Source organism: Lepus europaeus, chromosome 12 (genome assembly GCF_033115175.1).
Source record: "Lepus europaeus isolate LE1 chromosome 12, mLepTim1.pri, whole genome shotgun sequence".
NCBI lineage: Eukaryota > Metazoa > Chordata > Mammalia > Lagomorpha > Leporidae > Lepus > Lepus europaeus.
In genome coordinates, this window is record NC_084838.1 from 69,031,386 (window position 1) to 69,054,467 (window position 23,082).

Here is a 23,082-nt window from a genome sequence, read left to right on the forward strand (position 1 = left end):
AAATCTCAGATTTGCAGTTTATCTTGGACCTTTCCCCAGCTGGTGAGCTGTTAACCAACACCTGAATTGTCTGGTATTGAGCAGCTTGTGGAAACATTCTTGAGATGGCCTCTCAGCAATGCAAATAAAGCCAATCTTAATTACAAAATTTAATGAAGTTGTTTGACTATAACCAGATCTTCAAGACCAGTCTTGAAATCTTGGATATTTATGTGCATTCCTAAACAGGAGGAAAAAAGGAAATAAGGATGCAGAAAGTAAATAGGAAATAATTACACAACCTGATACAGAAGCATACTAAGATTTTAAATTGGTATTCTTAAAGTAAAATATCATAAATAATTTTCCTAAAGCAGATTCAGTTTAGCTCCTACTGTTGAAATGATGACCATCACTATAGTACATGGAAGCAACTAGAGAACAAAATATGAATCCTAGGACTCACCCTCTTAAGGAAGCCTCTTTGCCCCCAGAACGGTCGGCAACCTTTGATCTTCCTTAACTCTGTTTTGTGTTCATATGTGGGTAATGGGTACACAGCAGCACCTCTACCCAGCTGCCCCAGCCAAAACTCAAGGAGCATTCCTAGCCTACAGACTTCCCAAATACCTCCAGTCTGCATATATTTTGGTTTCTCACTGCTATCAGTGTAATCTTACTGAAAATTGAGCATTTGCAGCCCTTGATTAAAATAGTTAAAGAGTTCTTTGTTACCCTAAATAGATCCAAATTTCTTAATGTGGAATACAGTACTCTTCATGATGTGGCCACTTTGTTCCTGCCTCCTGTGTAGTCTCAGGCCCTCTCAAGCCCCTTACCCAACGCTCCAGCAACACTGAAACATAAGCAGAACTCTGAGCACCACGCATTTCCAGCTTGCTCTGCCTGTGAACAAGCTGTTCCCTCTTAGAAGAACTGTCTTCCCCTTCTTCCAATGGGTAGTGAGGATTCATCCTTCAAAAGTCAGCTCTAATACAGTAACCAGAAGTGGAGAATTTAAGGAAGGGGTAGAGAATCTGAAACAGTTTATTGGCTTGAGCTTGTTTTTCAGAGGAGGTAGGAAAGTTTATCTTGAAACATTGTACTCAAAAGGGACCAGATATCCACAAACAAAAATGCAAGAAAGCAGTCTGAGTCAGAAATTCTCTTTTTCAGATGGATGCTCCCAGAAGGCTTATCTTGAACATTGTACTCAAGGGGTCCAAACCACCCTAAGCAAGAAATAGTTAAAAGTTGCAGGATACTAGTGTGAGTCAGTTGTGAACATACAATGTATAAAGATGAATACTGCAAGCAGGAAGGGTCCTCTTGCGCCCCCTTTTTTCTATATGCTGAAAACTCCCCCTTTGTTCTAAAAGCCCTGGCAGACTGCTTCTCAAGGAAGCAATATTTTTTTAAATCTATTTTGAAAGTCAAAATTACAAAACAAGAGAGAGAAAGAGACAGGAAGAGGGAGAGAGAGAGAGAGTGAGAGCGAGTGCGAGATATCTTCCATCCACTGGTTCACTCCCCAGATGACCATGACAGCCATGCCAAAGCCAGGAGCCAGGAGCTGCATCCATGTCTCCCACCTTGGATGGCAGGGTTCCAAACACTTGGACCATCTTCTACTGCTTTCCCAGGCCATAGCAGAGAGCTGGGTGGGAAGTGGAGCAGCCAGGACATAAAGTGGCACCCATGTGGGATGCTAGAGCTGCAGGTAGTGGCTTTACCAGCTAGATCACAACGCCAGCCCCAGGAAGCAGTTTCTGTAGTGAACTATAGCTTCCCTCTGTCTCCTTTAATTGTCTTAATGTAAATAAAGCTTTCCTTTGACCAACTCCCACTTGTGGCTGATTATTCGGTGACATGCCAAGTGAGTGGACCCCTTGTGTCCAATGTGACTTCCTCTGGGAAGCTTAATTTGATGCCCTCTCACACACACCCAGAGTAGATTAAGTACCTCCACAACCCCATGTGGTTCCATGGTGGACTTAACCATTTCCACAGTGATCACTACAGTATGCACTTTGTGCCACTTACTATCTCTTGTGAGCTTCATCATGTATTTAACCTTTACCCTGTGCACCAAGTACCATGTTTAATATACCCTTAATATTTGTTGAGAGAATAATCGTATAATCTTAACCCAGTAGTTTTCAAAAAGATTATCAATTTATTTATACTATCAACAAAAATATAGCCAAGTTCCCTGTTATTCTACATTCTCACCAACCCTTGGCATTGTCAGATTTTTACTTTTAAAACACTGTTGGTTCTGTCGTTTTTAGTAATTAGTTATTTAGTAAATTAGTCTATTGATGTAGTGTTAATCTCTCACACACTCATTAACATTTCCTAAAACAGCAAATGCAAAGATCCTGCAGTTAAACTTTTCAAAGGAACAGTAAGAACACCAGTCAGTCTGGAACAAGATGCAGAACTGTAGTCAAGATCTTAGAATCAGAACCAGAATGACCTAATCAGTGTTTCCCAAATGTCGATATTTATATAAAAACTCAGTGTGCTTGTTAAAATTGTACATTTTTTAGTTGAAGTCCCTAGAAATTCTGTTTGGTAGTTTGGGACTTGGGCCCTAAAGTCTGTGTTTTAAAATAAAATATCCTGGGAGCTTACATTGAGTCTAGTAGGCTAAGCCTGTGGTGCCAGCATCCCATGTGGGCACGAATTCATGCCCTAGCTGCTCCTCTTCTATCCAGCTCTCTGCTATGGCCTGGGAAAGCAATACAAGATGGCCCAAGTGCTTGGGCCCCTGCACCCTTGTGGGCGACCCAGAAGTAGCTCCTGGCTTCTACCTTCAGATTGGCCCAGGTCTGGCTGTTGCAGCCATGTGGGGAGGAAACCAGCAGATGGAAGATTTTGTCTCTCCCTCTCTCTATAGCTCTGCCTCAAAATAAATACAATAAAATATCCCAAGTGAATCTGAACTTTTCAGTCCATAGAATGAGAACAGTTTCATATGACAATGCAACTTATGAGACCACTTTGCCTATCATCTGGTAATGCTATTTTTCCATTTCTATAGGTGCATGCAACATCAGCTTACAAAACTAAAATTAAGCCTGGTTGGAGAAGTTGAAGACAAGACTTTTCAGTAAATGAATGTCTTGGATCAGGTTGCCAAACCAACAGTAATTATGGGGAAACCGTATGGTGAAAAAAACACTGGTATCACTTTCAGAAGAGCATCAAATGTGTCACTTTAGGCAAATCCTTTATATTCCCTTAATTTCCATTATCCACCTAAAATTTAGCATTATTCCTATCCTACCAATCTCATTCATCTTTTTAAAGATCAAAATGAGTGTGTGGCGAAGTTCTATTACAGAAGTAAAACTTTATCATTACTAGAGGAAAAATTGCTTTTGATTCACACACCTTTTCAAATTTAAATAACGGGTGGCAGGCGCTATGGCTTAGTGGGCTAAGCCTCTGCCTATGGCGCTGGCATCCATATGGGCGCTGGTTCTAGTCCTGGCGGCTCCTCTTCCAATCCAGCTCTCTGCTATGGCCTGGGAGGGCAGCAGAAGGTGGCCCAAGTCCGTGGGCTCCTGCACCTGAATTGGAGACCAGGAAGAGGCACCTTGCTCCTGGCTTCCCATTGGCGCAGCTCTGGCCGTTGTGGCCATCTGGGGAGTGAACTAGTAGATGGAAGACCTCTCTCTCTGCCTCTGTCACTCTGTAATTCTGCCTTAAAAATAAATAAATAAAACCTTTTAAAAATTAAAGAAACAATATTTAGCCCCAGGGACATTTGTTTCTTAGAGTAACCTCAGCAGCTTCCTACCAAAGGGCAGTTAGGATCATAAGTGGGCCTCTTCCCTTACAGTTTAGACAACATGCAAGGAAACTCTTAAGTAACGTAAGCAAAGATACAAAATCAATTTAGAGTTAAGACCTGGACTCCAGTCGGATTACCACTTCAGGTTACTTTTATACTAAAACTTACTCAGTTGTCCACAGGCCAAATGATTCTGATACACATCAGAGTTTGCGCATCACTGTCCTGCATTAGATATGGTAGAGGGGAGGAAATCACTGTGGGATATTTTCCCCCTGTATTTCACTTATTATCTTATAAATGACTTTATTGCAGTATTATTCATATGCCATAAAATTCATGATTTAACTTGTACAACTCAATGGGTTTTAGTATAATCACACACCACAACCAATGTTCTAAGACTTTCATCACTGACAAAGAAATCCCTTGACAGCATTCTTTCTTCCCTCCCCCTAGCCTCTGGCAATCCTAACTTCTATCTATATAGATTTGCGTATTCAGGATCTTCCACATAAGTGAAACCATACACTAGGTGGCCTTTTGGGATTGGCTTCTTTTACTTGATTTTCAAGATGTGCTTGTTTTAAAATGAAGCTAGCACCAATATCGTTTAGAAATTTAAAAATCACTCATAATCCCATGTAAATATAATCAATTAATCAATACTAACATTTCCTTTTCTTTTTTTTCCCCCTTTGCAGTTTTTTGGTTGTTTTTTTTTTCACCTGACTGGAAAAAAATGGAAGATGCCCCTGGGGCCTCAGCTGGCTCCCACCCAGCTCTGGGCCTCCCGGAGCCTGCACACCGAGAGCGTCCAGGCAGAGGGAGAAGCGCCCCCGCCCATCCCCGCCGGCGCCTCGTTGACGTCACTGCTTCGAGCCGCAGACCCTCCCCCCGCCTCCCCGGTCGCGGCAGCTTTGACAGAACGCGATGGCGGCGGCCGGGGCTGCAGGGGTGCCGGCGGCCGTGTCAGAAAAGCAAGAGTTTTACCAGCTTCTGAAGAACCTGATCAATCCAAGCTGTATGGTGCGGAGACAAGCAGAGGAAATATATGAAAATATCCCAGGTCTGTGTAAAACTACATTCCTCTTAGATGCCGTCAGAAATAGAAGAGCGGGTTATGAGGTGAGACAAATGGCTGCCGCACTGCTACGACGGCTTTTGTCCTCTGGGTTTGAGGAGGTGTATCCAAATCTGCCTTCTGATGTTCAGAGGGATGTCAAGATTGAGCTGATACTGGCTGTTAAGTTAGAGACGCATGCTAGCATGAGGAAAAAACTTTGTGATATCTTTGCGGTGCTGGCCAGGAATTTGATTGATGAGGATGGCACCAACCACTGGCCAGAAGGTCTGAAGTTTCTTATTGATTCTATCTACTCTAAAAATGTGGTTCTGTGGGAAGTTGCACTTCACGTTTTCTGGCACTTTCCTGGGATTTTTGGCAACCAGGAGCGGCACGATTTGGATATCATCAAACGGTTATTGGACCAATGTATTCAAGATCAAGAACATCCAGCAATCAGGACATTATCCGCTAGAGCTGCTGCTGCCTTTGTCCTTGCTAATGAGAATAATGTTGCTCTTTTCAAAGACTTTGCAGACTTGCTTCCTGGAATCTTACAGGCTGTTAATGACTCATGCTACCAAGATGATGATTCAGTGCTAGAATCCCTTGTTGAAATTGCGGATACGGTACCTAAGTACTTGGGTCCTTACTTGGAAGATACCCTACAATTGAGTCTGAAGTTATGTGGAGACTCTAGGCTCAGTAATCTGCAACGCCAGCTGGCCCTCGAAGTAATAGTGACTTTGTCTGAAACTGCAACCCCCATGTTGAAAAAACATACAAATATTATTGCACAGGCAATTCCTTTTATATTAGCAATGATGGTTGATCTACAAGATGATGAGGACTGGGTAAATGCTGATGAAATGGAGGAAGATGATTTTGACAGCAATGCAGTTGCTGCTGAGAGTGCACTAGACAGACTGGCATGTGGACTTGGTGGAAAAATTGTTTTACCAATGACCAAGGAGCATATCCTGCAGATGCTTCAGAGCCCTGACTGGAAATACCGACATGCCGGATTAATGGCCTTATCTGCCATTGGAGAAGGATGCCATCAGCAAATGGAACCAATTCTAGATGAAACAGTTAACTCTGTTCTGCTTTTTCTTCAGGATCCTCATCCAAGGGTGAGGGCTGCAGCCTGTACTACACTTGGACAGATGGCTACAGACTTTGCACCCAGTTTCCAAAAGAAATTCCATGAAACAGTCATTGCAGCCCTGTTGCGTACCATGGAGAATCAAGGTAATCAGCGTGTGCAGTCACATGCGGCTTCTGCTCTTATTATTTTTATTGAAGACTGCCCCAAATCATTGCTAGTTCTGTATTTGGATAATATGGTAAAAAATCTACATTCCATCTTGGTGATTAAACTTCAGGAGTTGATTCGCAATGGAACTAAGTTGGCTTTAGAACAACTTGTGACAACCATTGCCTCAGTTGCCGATACAATAGAAGAAAAATTTGTCCCATATTATGATATATTTATGCCCTCACTAAAGCACATTGTTGAGCTTGCCATTCAGAAGGACCTCAAGCTTCTGAGAGGAAAAACTATTGAGTGCATTAGCCATGTTGGTCTTGCTGTTGGGAAGGAAAAATTTTTGCAGGATGCATCAAATGTGATGCAGCTGTTGTTGAAGACACAATCAGACTTAAATAATATGGAAGATGATGACCCTCAGACCTCGTACATGGTTTCAGCTTGGGCTAGAATGTGTAAAATTCTTGGAAAAGATTTTCAACAGTACCTACCACTGGTTATTGAGCCTCTTATTAAGACTGCTTCAGCTAAACCTGATGTTGCTCTCCTAGACACACAAGATGTTGAGAACATGAGTGATGATGATGGCTGGCAATTTGTGAATCTTGGAGACCAGCAAAGTTTTGGAATTAAAACTTCAGGACTTGAAGCAAAAGCAACTGCTTGTCAGATGTTGGTTTACTATGCTAAGGAGTTAAAAGAAGGATTTGTGGAATATACAGAACAAGTTGTGAAGCTTATGGTTCCTTTACTGAAATTTTATTTCCATGACAATGTTCGAGTGGCAGCAGCAGAATCCATGCCTTTTCTCCTGGAATGTGCAAAACTGCATAGCCCAGAGTATCTTTCACAGATGTGGCAATTTATATGTGATCCCTTAATCAAGGCTATTGGGACTGAACCTGATACAGATGTACTCTCAGAAATAATGAATTCTTTCGCAAAGTCCATTGAAGTAATGGGAGATGGTTGCCTTAATGATGAACATTTGGAAGAACTGGGAGGAATATTGAAAGCAAAACTTGAGGGACACTTTAAAAACCAAGAATTGCGACAGGTGAAGAGACAGGAAGAAAACTACGACCAACAGGTTGAGATGTCTCTGCAAGATGAGGATGAATGTGATGTTTATATTCTGACCAAAGTATCAGATATTTTGCACTCATTATTTAGTACTTACAAGGAAAAGATTTTACCGTGGTTTGAACAGTTACTTCCATTAATTGTCAATCTAATTTGTTCAAGTAGGCCATGGCCAGACAGGCAGTGGGGACTGTGCATATTTGATGATATCATAGAGCACTGCAGTCCAACTTCATTTAAATATGTAGAATATTTTCGGTGGCCAATGCTGCTAAATATGAGAGATAACAACCCTGAAGTCAGGCAAGCTGCTGCTTATGGCCTGGGTGTTATGGCACAGTTTGGTGGCGATGATTATCGTTCTTTATGTTCAGAAGCTGTTCCACTGCTGGTAAAAGTTATTAAGTGTGCAAATTCCAAAACCAAAAAAAATGTCATTGCTACAGAGAACTGTATCTCAGCAATAGGGAAGATTTTGAAGTTTAAGCCTAACTGTATAAATGTGGATGAAGTTCTTCCACATTGGTTATCATGGCTTCCACTGCATGAAGATAAAGAGGAAGCTCTTCAGACTTTGAGTTTTCTCTGTGACTTAATTGAAAGTAACCACCCAGTTGTAATTGGTCCCAATAATTCCAATCTCCCCAAAATAATTAGTATAATTGCCGAAGGAAAAATTAATGAGACTATTAATTTTGAAGATCCTTGTGCCAAACGCCTAGCTAATGTCATCCGACAGGTACAGACTTCTGAAGAATTATGGTTGGAATGCATATCCCAACTCAATGATGAACAACAGGAAGCCTTACAGGAGTTACTAAATTTTGCTTGAAGCACTTCAACATTACTTGAATTTATCATCTATTCTAAAAGTAACTACAAATAAGTGTTGTGAGTGGGTCCCATTATAAATGAGAAAACTGTTCTTTCCCTGTCAAACAGTTTATATATTACTTCCCCATGTTTCCTCCAGGACTAGTCAGTGTTAAAGTCTTCTGTTTACCTCGCATGTTTTCTCTCTTAAACACAGACCTTGGTGATAGCCTGTGCTTCCAGTTGTCTTAGAATGTTTGTCACCTTTTGCCCAATTAATGTGAATTATGTAAACTATTGTTATTTGTCTGAACTATGGATGCTGCAAAAGCAGTATATTTGGTGTTAAAGATGTCATGCTGACTATCATAAGATGCTAAGAGCTCCTGAAGATAGAAGAACTTCTGGGACAAACATCTTTGGAATAAGGTGAAGGAAATAGCAGCAGGTTTATTCCTCCTTGATAATACTTTTGGCTTTCATGATAATGGGAGGATACTAAAACTGAGAGAGTTCTGAGATAGTGCAGTGGTTGTGGGAGTTTTCTCTATAATAAATGTGAATTTTTTCATACTGTACTCCTAAGAACTAGGCAGGACATAATCATATTCTAGTTCCAATATGTCTAGCTGATAGTTATGAGAACCTTCAAAACTCCTTAGTCAAACTGTCTTTTTTTTTTTTTATTTTTAAGTTATTCAGGACTCCAAGAATCACAGTTTCTGAAAAAGGAGTCTTTGTCCACCTAACACTGGTAGCATGTAACATACTGTAACACAGTGTTCGACAAATAGTAAGTAATCAATATGTGTGGGAGTCAGTCAGTGTTATATGTTTCAGCAGAGTATTGCTTTGTTTATGTATGCCAGTTTTCTCCCTGCAAAGCAGCTCAGCAAAAGGAGCCCTGATTCAGAATGGGGCTTAAATAGATTTCTATTTTGAAGATGTCATGCTAGATTCTATAGTAGCACTAAAGAGTATTTTATTGTGAGAGTGAAAGAGAAGCAAACTTAATTTTATCATAAAACATGAAAAAGAAAACAGCTTTGAGACTAGTTATGTAGCCATAGATGTGCATTTTAAAAAAGCAGTTCTATAAGTCCAGGGCCAATTACATTAATTGGAATAGTTGGTCTTTAATGTTGAGCTTTTTGTAGGGTAGAAAAAAGCTTTCTACTCAGCAAATCGTTGGTCCAAAACTTAAAAACACATTCATTGTGATTTCCTGGAGCGCTTGTGAGTACTGTGTATGCAAAGTATTTAGCAAATATTTAAGACCTAGTAAGTACTCAATAAATTGTCACTGTTACACATATTGTTTGTACCTCTACTGTGTTCTTTTTTATAGTTTGTAATTCCTTTTACATTGAAATTTTCACAGTTCATTCCATACCAGTTCAGATGGGGAAGCCATCTAGGCCATTATGGACAGGGATATAAAGTTGAGATTTTAGATATGCAATTCCCGTCCAATTTTTTGTAGTTATTTATTAATGGGGGGGAAAGAAAGTTCAGTACATTATATGTTGAATGGTCCCAATTTTAATTAAAGTAAAAAGGTATAGATGAATAAATAGAAAAATGCTACATCAAAGTTATTAATAGAGATGTTGTCTGGGTGGTGGGATTAAAGGGCATTTTTTCCTCATTTATCTATAGTATTCAATTTACCTACAACCGATATATATCTTGTATAATAAAGCTTTTTTCTAAGTCCAAGGACTCAATCCTACTTTCATAATAACTAGGATTACTATCAGCTTAGCATCTTCAAGAACTGTAGTTGAGCTCCCTTCTACATGCATCTTTCTCTTTTATATACCTTAATTAACAAGACTTTGATCAACATTTTTTAGGCGAGTTCCCTACACTCTTGTGTATGAGCAATTAGAAATTCTGCCAGGCAGCTAGGAATTAGGTTCCTGGGGTTTTTGAAGTATGGCACACCTAGATTTAAATTTTGGTGTTGTGAGAAGTAAAGGAGGTAATACAAATTGTGTAGTAGCACAGGTTCAATAATGTAAGCTAATATATAAGAATCATGAAATAGAGCTCATGACTAAAGAAGAAAAGGAAATCGTTTGCTTGGGTAGGGAGGACTCCAGGTTTTTGAGCAAAAAAAATGAGGGCATCCAGTCAGACACATTTGCCAGCTGCACAATCAGGACTGATCCCTTCCTATATTCCTGTGAGCTGAGGTGCATCTGTGGGTTCTGAGGAGAGAGAGGAGAGAAAATATGAAATGCTTAGAAAGTTACAAATGTCTCACTGGTGAGAGGAGAGGAATGCTAGATAATGGGGGAGGGCTGTAAAACAGGGGAGTGTCAATACCTTGAAAACCCCAAAATGCTGCCACTTCGTCACTTAGCTATGACTCATATTTAATTCACTGGACAGAAAAAAGTATTGAGGCTTTGAATTTTATCAGTGCTTTAAATATCATAGTAACAAGAAATAAACAAGTCTTCATATCTCAGCCATTTAGTCATACATTTTACTTGTAAAATACAGTTTCTGTAATTTCGTTTTTGTGTTTTAAGTCTGCATTTCAAGTGAGAGGGTTCTATATGAGTAGAAAAAGTAACAGTGCAACTTTCAGACAGAGCATGAGAAAATTGTAGTATATAGTTTATGGAACCATTAACTCTTCCACTTATTTCAAGCAACTTAATGCAAATTAATGTAATAAGTCCGCTTTTTAGTCATTTTCTAAAGTTAATTTTAAATTGTGTAGCAAAATTGTAAGGCCCTGCCAACGACTATTTAATGCTGTATAGCTCAGAATTGAAATTTTTGGACACTGCTTTTAGTCCCAAGCATTTGATTCCCTTTATTCTTGGCAGAAGTCAAGAATCCAGAATGTGGAAATGTTTTTTAATTTGAACAGAAAACATCGTGTTGGTTTCCAGGAGAACTGGTGTTAAGAACTAGAACTGGGAGTTTCGGAGAGCCGGGTTCTGCAGAGCAACCGCTTTGCTTTGGCATGTGAACGTGCGGTCGAGTCCTCGGACTTCCTTTCTAAACTTTTCAGACTTGGAGTTTTCTGTCAAAGACCAGCAGTCGCGGGAAGGAGGGCTGCCAAGGGGATTTAAATTGTACGAGGATTTACATTTTCTGCTTTCTCATTATTAACTTACCATTAATAAAAATTACCTAGCAACGTCCTGCAGGGTTAGTTTTACTTTTCAGGCTGACAGCGGTCTCGAAAATGAATTCTCTTGTTGCCCTAGCTTTTCAGAACCCTGGGTCGCCTAGCCTGGCGCGTGAACCTGCGCAGGCGCCTTGCTCCCTCCTCCACCCCGCCCCTTACAGCCGTCTACTAGCTGATTGCATCATTGGGCCGCGCAACCCACCCGGCCTTGGGGCCTGTGGCTGAGCCCAAGTCCGCTTTCGCGTACCTGGGCGGGACGCGATGGGGGCGGGGATAAAAGAAAGTCGCCTACTGCGCATGCGCGCCGGGGATGGCGACGGCGCCTCTTTCTTTGCCTTCGTCCACGGCTCTCCCCAGCGGGGGGGCCGAGGGCCCTCCCCCTTCCCTCTCTGCCCCTCCCCTTCCACCCCTCCCCCCCGCCCAGCGGGGCTTCTAACTGACAGTTGTCGCCGGGCCGCGTCCGCGCGCCGCCTCCTCCTGCCCAGGTCCCCCGCAGGTAGAGAGGAGCGGGAGGGGGTCTGAGGGAGAGGAGGAGCCGGAGCCGCCGCGGCCCAGCGCTGCGGCCCTCTCTGGGGAGGCCAGAGGAGACCCCCCCCTTCCTCCTCGCCCCCTCCCAGCCCCCCACTGGCCCGGGAGGGGGTGGGGCGCCGAGGCCGCGGCGGCCCGGGCGGGCCCGGCGGGTGAGGAGCGGGCGGGCGGGCGGGGCGCGGAGGGGTGAGGCGGGCGAGGGCCGCGCGAGCGCCGCCGCCGGGGGGAGGGGAGAGGAGGGCACCTAGGCTCTCCTCTTCTCTCCCCCCTCCCCCGCGCGCCATGTAACCCCGCCCCGCCGGCGGCGAGCTGAGACCCCCGCGCGCACCGAGGCGAGCCGGCTGCGGAGGAGCGCGAGGCCCGATGCGGCAGGGGCTGCGCGGCGCGACCGGACGGTGAGGAAGCGGCCCGCGCTCGCGCGTCCCCCGGCGCCTCGAGCGGCCGCTCCACACCGCCCAGCCTGGGCCTGCCGGGGGCATGAGCGCGCCCGAGATGCCGGGGGAGATGGAGCCGGCCGGGGAGGAGGAGCGGCCGCCGCCGGCGACCGAGGAGGAGGACGAGGCGGCGGCGGCGGCCGCCTCAGAGTCGGCCTCGCTGGAGGACGCGGACGGCCAGGAGGAGGAGGAGATGGTGGTCGGGGGCGGTGGCTGCAAAGAGCAGGAGCTGACCTACGAGCTGCAGCAGGGCTACCGCATCCTGGGCGAGTTCCTGCAGGAGAAGCACCGGGGCCTCACCGGCCCCTTCCTGCAGCCCTTGGGGGGCGTTGCCCCCGGGGAGGAGGAGGTGGCCGAGGGGCCGCGCAGCGGGGGCCGGGGCAGTCGCGCCCTCCCGCAGCCGCCGGGGCCAGGCATGTCACTGCTGAAGATGGAGGAGAAGTTCGCCAGCGGCCAGTACGGGGGCATCACGGAGTTCGTGGCCGACTTCAGGTCCATGCTGGAGACGTGCTACCGCCTGCACGGAGTGGACCACTGGATCTCCAGACAGGGCCAGAAGCTGGAGATGATGCTGGAGCAGAAGTTGGCGCTTCTCTCTCGGTAAGCGAGCCGGGTCCGCGGTGGGACTGACAGACCGACACAAACAAACCCTCACACGTGTCCGAGGATGGGCTGGGCCAGGGGCCGGGGGGCGGCGCTGATAGGTGCTGAGTCGGTGCTGGAGAGGCCCGGGAGGAGGAGCAGCGCTGGGCCGCAGCCGGAGGAGGGGTGTGGTGGGTGTGAGCTGGTGGCCGCGTGGGCCGGCACGGCCCCAGAAGCGGACAGGAAGCCGAGTGCCTGAGCGCCGAAACTCGACCGGAACAGGTGCACTGTGGCGGTGGAAAATGCAGTGCTTCCCCTAGGAAGAATTACACGTGTAGGCAGAGGAAGAGTTTTGTGGGACAGGCGTTGAGACTGCAACCTGTGGATAGTTCTGACACGACATTTAGAAAGCGTTTAGGATGAAATAACTTTAGAAAAATAATTCTGGCTCCTGAAAGAAGGCGGTTGTTTCACATCATTAAAAAATAATTTTATCTTCTACTACCCACGGCGACAGACGGGGATTTATGGAATGCTACTAAATGGTTAATGATTACGCTAGCGTCATCCGGATCTCTCCTGTCATCTGAATTTGTAAAATATGTTTAGACGTTTGTGTTTATTGTACCAGAAATCACAGGCGATTTAGATAGCACTGTGCTCATAGTATATGCCACCCATGTATCCAGCTATTTTTTCTTAAAGAAAATGATATAGCACATGAGGATACTAAGGTAAATGTATTCTTCTATAATCATTGCATAGTTGATATGAGCCAAATTAACTTCTCAAGTATAAATTCTTCAAGAATAGGAAAATAATTGAATGTAGTTAATGATAGTTGGAATAGTTTGACTATTTACTAGTTGAATAAACTTGACGGTTACTTAACATTTTTGGCCTCATTTCCTTCTCTCTCTCTGGTAAGAGTTTTATTTATTTATTTATTTTTGAAGGAGTTACAGAAAGAGAGATCTTCCATCCAGTGGTTCATTGCTAGGTGGCAGCAACAGCCAACCTTGGGCCAGGTGGAATCCAGAGCTAGGAGCTTCGTCCTTGTATCCCACCTGAGTGTCAGGGGCCCAAATACTTGGGCCACCTTCCACTGTTTTCCCAGGCACATTAGCCGGAAGCTGGATCCAAAGTGGAGCAGCCAGGTCTGGAACTGGCATTCATATGGGATGCCATTGTGGCAGGCATCAGCTTTCGTCACCAAGCCACAATGCCAGCCCATTTCTTTCTCTTTAAAATGGGGATAATAATAGTCCCTATCTACTAGAATTACTGTAAACATTCATTGAGTTAATGTCAAGTAGTGCTAGTCACATAATTAGTTTGATATGAGTGTTAATCATTATAATACTAATAGTAGTTGAATGAAATTAGAATGTGCCACATATCTGAAACTGGGCATTGGACTTGTACTTTTACAGAATGGCTTTTAAAATTGTGTTAATTTTTTGGGTCTTAAGTTATAATTGTAATTTAAAACTCACAAGTGCCTACTTGTGACTGATTTCCCATGTGCTGTTTTCAAGACTATTAGTGACTTATTGAAAAATTTAATATAATTCTTGACTTATTAATGGAGCTTTCTTTAAGGAGCCTCTTCTTGAGTCATTTCATAAAGTAGAATTATTTGGTAATACAGCTGTTCACAAACTTTATTAATATTTTATTTAGTGATTTTATATTTCTGAAGTATGTTACTCATTTCCACAGTGTGTTATAGCTATGACTCACATAAAAAACAATCCATTTATATCTTGCTATTTTTAGCTTTTAATATATATACACCAAATTGATGTCACAAGATTTCAGACCTGGAAGGAGCTCTAGAGTTCACTCTGCCTATCTAGTTTTACAAAGGTGGAAACATTTGGAAGAAGGCAAGACAATGTATACATGAAAGTGATAAGAAGTAGCATATAGGTTTGAATCCTGGGTGGTTTCAAAAGCACTCTGTGTATAATAATAAACAGTTCTACAAAGGAGCAGGGAGACTCTTTCTCCTTTACATAAAAGTGAATTTGTAATGATTAGAATCATAATCCCAGGGACCAATGCTAAGAGTACTTTATAACCATATAATCTAATATCATCCATATGTAGAATTGAATTTATAATATTATATCATTTATAAACATAATAATGTATTTCTGACATGTTAGGCCAAGAGAGAAAATTCTTAGCATTCTTAGTAACAAAAAGAAATGATGGTATGAAATAAAGTATTGAGTGTGTTAATTTTTTGTATTTGATATCCATAAACATTTTGTAAGTAATAGTAATAGTATTGTCCACACCTGTGGATACTAGGACCTTGTTTCTTCTATACTAGCCTAAAATACAGTTATGACTAAGTAAATATTTTGAGTAGGCACAGCTTGCAGAAAAGCATAGGTTCCAGCTGTTTGGGATGTGGTTATATACATATTCCAGAATAATATTCCATAAACTCCCCATGTGACTGATTTTCAGCAAATAGATGACTCAGACACCTTATTTGTAAATATCATAAAAGTGGTATGTGGTGTTTCGTTAGTAAAGCCAGTGAATCACTGATGTTATTTAAGTTTTCTTTTGTTTTCTGGTATGTATTTGTAAGATACTAAATTACCTCTTATTTTCAAATTGTATAGAGAACTTAATTTACAGAGGCTCCATGACTCCTGAGCCTTCCAGGGAGCAGTAAATAAATGTGATAGGTAAAGAGGATGCCACATTGTCATTAGAGAGTATCCCAGTGAATTGTATTAGTACCTTAGAACTGTTGTGTAACTTGAGTCTCACCTTCTTCAACTGTACAGTGAGAATGTTAGGCTAGATTAGTTGCTTTTACAAGTATTTAAATATCTGCTAGACAATCCTTGCTCTTAAGTGACTTACAGTAGAGAAATAGACACTTTAAAAAATGATGATTCTATAATAGATATATGAACTAGGTACAAGGAGAATTTGGGTGAAGGTGGCCTAAAGCTAAAGGGGAAGGATTGAACTTGGTGATGGAAACAGGAAGGGAGGAGAAAGGCAAAGAAACTAGTATAAAGATCATAAAGTACTTGAATTGATTCTTGGCAGAGTTTAATATTGCTGTTGTATTATTTAGGAGGGTTTGGCAGGAGCTTTCTAGAATGCTGAACTACAGTGACTGTGAGATATGAAACAGCACAGTGTTTCTGGAAACTATAAATAATTACGTTTGCTTAACTATGATATCCAGAGTAGTAGTGTCTGTACCCCAGGAGCTATGCAGGGTAATCCACTGGAGTGAGAAAAGAAAATATGAGTCTTGGAATGCCTGAATAGCCTATTATTTACACTTGATCTTAGCTAAAAGGCCGAGAAGTGACAACAGCCTATTATTTTATCCTTTTAAGATTTCCGGTTTTAGTTTGCTTTTGTGATGTTTAAAGTAGCACTAAATGCATATAATCTAGAAATAATTTATAAATATTTGTTATATATGTGTATATCTATCATATATTTGTGACAGAACTAAGAGTCAGATCTGCTCTTTCAGTTTTTTTTCAACTTTTATTAAATACAAATTTCCAAAGTGCAACTTTTGAATTTACAGTGGCTTTTCCCTCCATAACCTCCTTCCCACCTGAAACCATCCCAGCTCCCACTCCCTCTCCGATCCCATTCTTCATCAAGATTAATTTTCAATTATCTTTATATACAGAAGATCAATTTAGTATATATTAAGTAAAGATTTCAACAGTTTGCACCCACAAAGACATACAAAGTATAGAGTACTGTTTGAGTACTAGTTTTACCGTTAATTCTCATAGTACAACACATTAGGGAAAGAGGTCCTACATGGGGAGCAGGTACACAGTGACTTCCGTTGTTGATTTAACAAGTGATACTCTTGTTTATGGCGTCAGTAATCACTCAAGGCTCTTGTCATGAGCTGCCAAGGCTATGGAAGCCTCTTGAGTTTGCCAACTCTGATCTTATTTAGACAAGGCTATAGTCAAAGTGCAAGTTCTCTCCTCCCTCTTTCAGTTTCTAAAACCTGTTTAATTGATCGAATGCATTCCAGACTGAGTTACAGATGTGCATGTTGTCTTTCTAAAAAGATATAGTATTTCAAAAATCCCAACACATCTTTTAAAAATTTTAATGTTAAAATAGTTTTGGGGGCCGGTGCCACGGCTCACTTGGTTAATTCTCTGCCTGCGGCGCCGGCATACCATGTGGGTGCCGGTTCTAATCCCAGTTGCTCCTCTTCCAGCCCAGCTCTCTGCTGTGGCCTTGGAGGGAAGTGGAGGGTGGCCCAAGTGCTTGGGCCCCTGCAGCTGCATGGGAGACCAGGAAGAAGCTCCTGGCTCCTGGCTTCGGATCGGTGCAGCGCGCTGGCCGTAGCAACCATTTGGGGAGTGAACCAACGGAAGGAAGACCTTTCTCTCTGTCTCTCTCTCTCAGTGTCTATAACTCTACCTGTCAAATAAAAAATAAATAAATAAATAAGTAAAAACATACAGTTTTGGGAGTGGGTGTTGTGGGACAGTAGGTTAAGCCACCACTCAGGTTGCCCACATTCCATATTGGAGTGCCAGTTCAAGTCCTGCCTTTGCCTCCACTTCCAATCCAGCTTCCTATTAATGTGTCTGGGAGGAAGTAGATGATGGCTCAAATGTTTAAGTTCTTGGTCCCTGCCATTCATGTGGGACACCTGGATGTAGTTCTGACGCCTTGCTTTGGCTTGGCCGAGGTCCAAATGTTGTGGGTATTTGGGTAGTAAACTATTGGATAGAAGATTTTTCACTCTCTTCATCTCTCTCTCTCTCTCTCTCTCTCTCTCTCTATATATATATATATATATATATATATATCAGTCTGTCACCCTGTCTTTCAAAATAAAAAAAATTAATAAACATTAAAAAACACAGTTGTTAACCACCCATTTCTATGGATAACCATTTTCTCTGTTAGACAGCATATTCTGGTGAAAATAACCTTAAATATCCTTGTTTAAATTATTCTTGATTTCTAAATTAAGTTGCTGATTAAAAATGGTACATGTGTGAGCTAAAAATTCTTAAAATACAGCTGTATGTTATTTAATTTTGTGATTACTTTTTGGTTGGCAGAATATTTTTCTTGGGGATGAAAGTTCAAAAGTGTCATGAAACCTCAAAGATTTAAAAGTAGAAATGTTCAAGTACAAATAGTAGTTGAGTTAAAAATTAGTTCTGAAGACTGATTTTACTCCTCTCCTAAGTTAAATTTGAATTTCTATTGTCTTGCTTATACTTAGTTAAGATCAGAACCCAAAAATTAATTGGGAATTTTAATGGGCTATTTGTTTCTCCCTATAACCCCATCCAAACTGTATAATTCTCTCTGTTTTATATATAAGTCTTTAAAACTGGAGATCTTTAGTAATTGAATCTGGTTTCACCTCTTTTTCAGAGGTATAGAATGTTTGACTTTGATATTCCATGTAGTTCTACTTATTATAGTAGCAACTTTTTTTTTAAAAGCATTATATAAACAAGGTTCAGGAAAATCTTTAAATACTGTGATGAAAGTATGAGAGAGTCCCCTTAACAAGACATTTATTGAGACCTACTTTGTTCTAGGACTTGGGGGGACACTCCCTGCCCCCAACAGGTTTAAAAGTTGATAGGAGGTGGGGCCAGCACCATGACTCACTTAGTTAATCTCCACCTGTGGCGCTGGCATCCCATATGGGCGCCGGGTTCTAGTCCCGGTTGCTCCTTCCAGTCCAGCTCTCTGCTGTGGCCCGGGAGGGCAGTGAAGGATGGCCCAAGTGCTTGGGCACCTGCACCTGCATGGGAGACCAGGAGGAAGCACGTGGCTCCTGGCTTGGGATTGGCGCAGCTCTGGCTGTAGCAGCCATTTGGGGAGTGAACCAACGGAAGGAAGACCTTTCTGTCTCTCTCTCTCTCACTGTCTGTAACTCTACCTGGCAAATAAAAAATAAAAAAAAGTTGATAGGAGGAAACACATATACAGGTATTGTAAAAGGTAAAATACATTGAAACCGTGATGCTGAAACTTATATCAGAATACCTAGAAATCATGGTATTACTAACACCCTGAAACAACTAATATATTTAGTTGTGTCATATGACTTTTTCTGTTTGAGGATCAAAATGTTTTAAAACAAATTATGGGAGGAAACCCTTAATTGAAAAGATTCTATTCGGGCCGGTGCCATGGCTCACTTGGCTAATCCTCCACCTGTGGCACTGGCATCCCATATGGGCGCCGGGTTCTAGTTTGCTCCTCTCTGTGCAGCTCTCTGCTGTGGCCCAGGAGGGCAGTGGAGGATGGCCCAAGTGCTTGGGCCCTGCACCCGCATGGGAGACCAGGAGGAAGCACCTGGCTCCTGGCTTCAGATTGGTGCAGCGCCTCCTGTGGCAGCCATTTGGGGAGTGAATCAACGGAAGGAAGACCTTTCTCTCTCTCTCTCTCTCACTCACTCACTGTCTGTCTGTCAAAAAAAAAAAAAAGCTTCTATCTTGTATCTTGAGTTTTTTCCCCCTACAAATTAGAAAAATATAATTTTTTTAAATTTTAAATCTTGGTTCAACTCCTGAATGACTGTGTTTCAAGTGAACATACTTTGAAGACCACCATGATAATCTGTCATATAGGGTGTTAGGGGGATGCACAGGAGTAATAACTACTGGGGTAGTTTGGGAGAGATGAGATTTTTTTTTTTTTTTTTTTGTGACAGGCAGAGTGGATAGTGAGAGAGAGAGACAGAGAGAAAGGTCTTCCTTTGCCGTTGGTTCACCCTCCAATGGCTGCTGCGGCCGGCGCATTGTGCTGATCCGAAGCCAGGAGCCAGGTGCTTCTCCTGGTCTCCCATGCGGGTGCAGGGCCCAAGGACTTGGGCCATCCTCCACTGCCTTCCTGGGCCGTAGCAGAGAGCTGGCCTGGAAGAGGGGCAACTGGGACAAAAATCCGGCGCCCCGACCAGGACTATAACCCGGTGTGCCGGCGCCGCAAGGTGGAGGATTAGCCTGTTAAGCCACGGCGCTGGCCAAGAGATGAGATTAAAAATATTCTGTTAGATTTTATTTAAGAGATTATAGTGTTATTCTTTTTAACTTGTTTGATTTTTTTAAATCTTGATATACGTCGACTCCACTTGCTGATTTTTTTTTTATTTTTATTTTTTTACAGGCAGTAAACAGTGAGAGAGAGAGAGACAGAGAGAAAGGTCTTCCTTTGCCGTTGGTTCACCCTCCAATGGCCGCCGCACCGTGCTGATCTGATGGCAGGAGCCAGGTGCTTCTCCTGGTCTCCCATGGGGTGCAGGGCCCAAGCACTTGGGCCATCCTCCACTGCACTCCCTGGCCACAGCAGAGAGCTGGCCTGGAAGAGGGGCAACTGGGACAGAATCCGGTGCCCCGACCAGGACTAGAACCCGGTGTGCCGGTGCTGCAAGGCGGAGGATTAGCCTGTTGAGCCGCGGCGCCAGCTCACTTGTTGATTTTAATAATGGGTATTTGGCTTAACCCTAAAACGTTCTTCAATTTGATATCTTGCATCCTGGAATTCAAGAATTAAGAGACCTTAGGGAGTGCAGCTCATTTATTTTAGAGTCCTGAACTCTGCAGAGAGCAGGAGACTTAAGTAATTTCAGATGACTAGTAATCCCCTAGTAGGATTCAAACCCAAGTCTCTGCAACCCCAGCTTCCTGTTCTTTCTTTTGCCTCTCAACTGCCAACATGAAATGACTCTTTCTCTCTCTCACTCTCCCTCCTTCCCTCCCTCTCTCTCTCTCTCTCTCATGTGTGTTTGTGTGTGTGTGTGTCTCACACACAGACACACACCGGAGTAGCAGATATGTGTTATGTTAAAAAGAAAATAATGCTATCATTTAAAAACACCCAAGTCTTGGGGAGATACTGTACAGTATTATATTTACTGGTACATTGTGCTTTTAAAGAGGGTTTAAGCTCATGCAGAAAAGATCTGGGTGGAAGCTCTTTAATTTAGACAGGCTTTCAGCAGAAGATTTGTAATAGATGAGAAATTCCCCTGAATTTAATGTATTTTTCATATGGTAGGATGACAGTCATCAGTTAAAATAATTTCTGAGTTTATCAAGAATATGGAAGAGCTAACATAATCTCAGTTTAATAACCTTTTTCATTTTTTCCTAGTTACTTTGTTTCATTTTAAAATTGATACATAATTATATATGCAGAATAATTTTTTAGGTATGTGCAGTGTATATTAACAGACTAATTAGCATATCCATCGCCTTCAAGATTTATCATTTCTTTGTTTTGGGAACATGTGAATTTCTTCCTTCTGGCTATCTTTAAATATACAGTAAGTTAGTGTTAACTGTAATCAAACTACAGTGCTACAGAACATAACCTGCTCTTCTGTTTAACTGTATTTTTATACTGGACAGTAAACCTTTTCTATAGCCCTTTCTCCCTACCCTTCCCAGCCTCTAATAAGGAAGTTACAGTTTCTTAGATTTTTTTGGAGAGTAGATAGAATATTGATAGGTGAAGCTGAGCTATTCTGTGCTAGGTAGTGTATAAAGCCCTGTAGATACAATGATAAATATTACCTTGTCCCTTACTTCAAGATGATAGGTAAACCGAAGTACACAATTAAAATATGGAGGCAGGAGAATACAAAGTACCCCAGGGAAATATTTAACAACCAGTGATTAGAGTGTAGAATGATGAGACCCTGTAGTGGCAGATAATTCTAGAAAGATAGGCTGGGGCTAATTACAGACGACTATGAATGCTTCCTGAGGAATTTAGAATATAGGCAGTATAAAAGCATCATAGGTCTTGACTGAGGGAGTGGCATGATTTTTCTAGTATTTTGAGGTTTGAAGGCAAAAATGAATGAAGGAAGCCAATTAAAAGGTTATTGAATGAATTTTATCAAGAGATGGTGAACAGCACGAATAGAAGGGTAAGTGAGGATACAACAGAAGAAAATTCAGCAGGTACAAATGGTAGATAGCAAGTCACTAGATGTGGGGTAGTAAGGAGAGGAGAATATCCAAAGTGAATTGGAGTATTTGAGCCTAGGTTATGATGATGTTGAGTGAACATAAAAGGAGGCATTCATATGAGGATAACTAGCTGAGAAGTATAAAAAGGGTGCATATAGAGCTCAGCATGTTCACAGGGGTTAGAGATCCTTACTGAAAAGTTAACCTGTAAAGATAATGGTTGAAGAAATGAGTAAGATTATCCAGGACAAATTCTAGTTTAGAAAACAAGGGGACCATGGGGCCGGCACTGTATCGCAGTGGGTTAATGCCCTGGCCTGAAGTGCCGGCATCCCATATGGGCGCCAGTTCTAGTCCTGGCTGTTCCTCTTCTGATCCAGCTCTCTGCTATGGCCTGGGAAAGCAGTAGAAGATGGCTCAATTGCTTGGGCCCCTGCACCCGCATGGGTGACCCGGAGGAAGCTCCTGGCTCCTGGCTTCGGATTGGCGCAGCTCTTGCTGTTGCGACCAGCTGGGGAGTGAACCAGCAGATGGAAGACCTTTCTCTCTATCTCTACCTCTCTGTAACTCTGTCTTTCAAGTAAATAAAATAAATCTTTAAAAAAAAAAAAAAGAAAAGAAATGAAAACAAGGGGACCAAGGGCAGAACTTTTTGTAACCTGTAAGGATAATGGTTGAAGAAATGAGTAAGATTGTCCAGGACGAATTCTAGTTTAGAAAACAAGGGGGCCACAGGCAGAACTTTGTGTGAAGATTGACTATTTAAACATCAAAGAATGAAAGACTGGGGCCGGCACTGTCATACAGTGGGTTAAAGCCCTGGCCTGAAGACCAGCAACCCATATGGGAGCTGGTCCTTGGGCCCCTGCACCTGCGAGGGAGACCCTGAAGAAGCTCCTGGCTTCTGGCTTCGGATTGGCACAGCTCTGGCTGTTGCGGCCAACTGGGGAGTGAACCAGTGGATGGAAGACCTCTCTCTTTTTCTCTGCCTCTCCTTCTCTCTCTGTGTAACTCTTTCAAGTAAAATAAAATTTTTTTTAAAAAAGAATTTACACACTTTAGTATTAAAAGCTTTTGAGTACTGCTATCAGGAGTTCAGACAAAAATAAATGATAGCATCTTTTATATATTTTATAATTTTACTTACATAGGGTGAACAAATTTCATGTATTTCACATATACAGATTTAGCACAAAAATATGGAACACTTCACAAATTTGCATGTCATCCTTGCACAGGGGCCATGCTTATCTTCTCTGTATCATTCTAATTTTGTGTATGTGCTGCCAAAGCAAGCACTGTATCTTTAATATAAGTTTGTCTAGCATTCATTCATTCGTTTCTATAGGTATGCTGCAGAAAAAGAAAAGAAAAAGATGTATGTGGGGAATAC

General features: G+C 42.3%; 2 protein-coding genes and 1 non-coding gene across 6 annotated transcripts in view; 2 read left to right on the forward strand and 1 right to left on the reverse strand.

The window, feature by feature from the left end:
- Positions 1-4,682: 4,682 nt before the first annotated feature.
- Positions 4,683-9,328, forward strand: RANBP6 (RAN binding protein 6). Of its 4 annotated transcripts, XM_062208289.1 has the most exons (3): positions 4,683-4,850; positions 5,966-6,098; positions 6,669-6,757. In XM_062208289.1, the coding sequence occupies exons 1-2, from the start codon at positions 4,715-4,717 to the stop codon at positions 6,055-6,057; spliced, it is 228 nt and encodes a 75-aa protein (XP_062064273.1). In that variant the 5' UTR covers positions 4,683-4,714; the 3' UTR covers positions 6,058-6,098; positions 6,669-6,757. The 4 variants fall into 4 exon arrangements, with proteins under 4 accessions (XP_062064273.1, XP_062064271.1, XP_062064270.1 ...); XM_062208287.1 differs by having other exon boundaries at positions 4,683-6,098; positions 6,669-9,328; XM_062208288.1 differs by having other exon boundaries at positions 4,750-4,850; positions 5,966-9,328.
- Positions 9,329-12,137: 2,809 nt separating this feature from the next.
- The window catches only part of BRD10 (bromodomain containing 10), a 118,083-nt gene continuing 107,138 nt past the window's right edge, over positions 12,138-23,082 (forward strand). The window contains exon 1 of the mRNA XM_062208285.1: positions 12,138-12,726. Coding sequence (XP_062064269.1) covers positions 12,170-12,726 — 557 coding nt within the window. The 5' untranslated portion in view covers positions 12,138-12,169. The remainder of the gene's footprint in view (positions 12,727-23,082) is intronic.
- On the reverse strand, positions 22,883-22,988 carry LOC133772153 (U6 spliceosomal RNA). Its single transcript, XR_009867753.1, has one exon. It is a non-coding gene; the product is annotated as a U6 spliceosomal RNA (small nuclear RNA).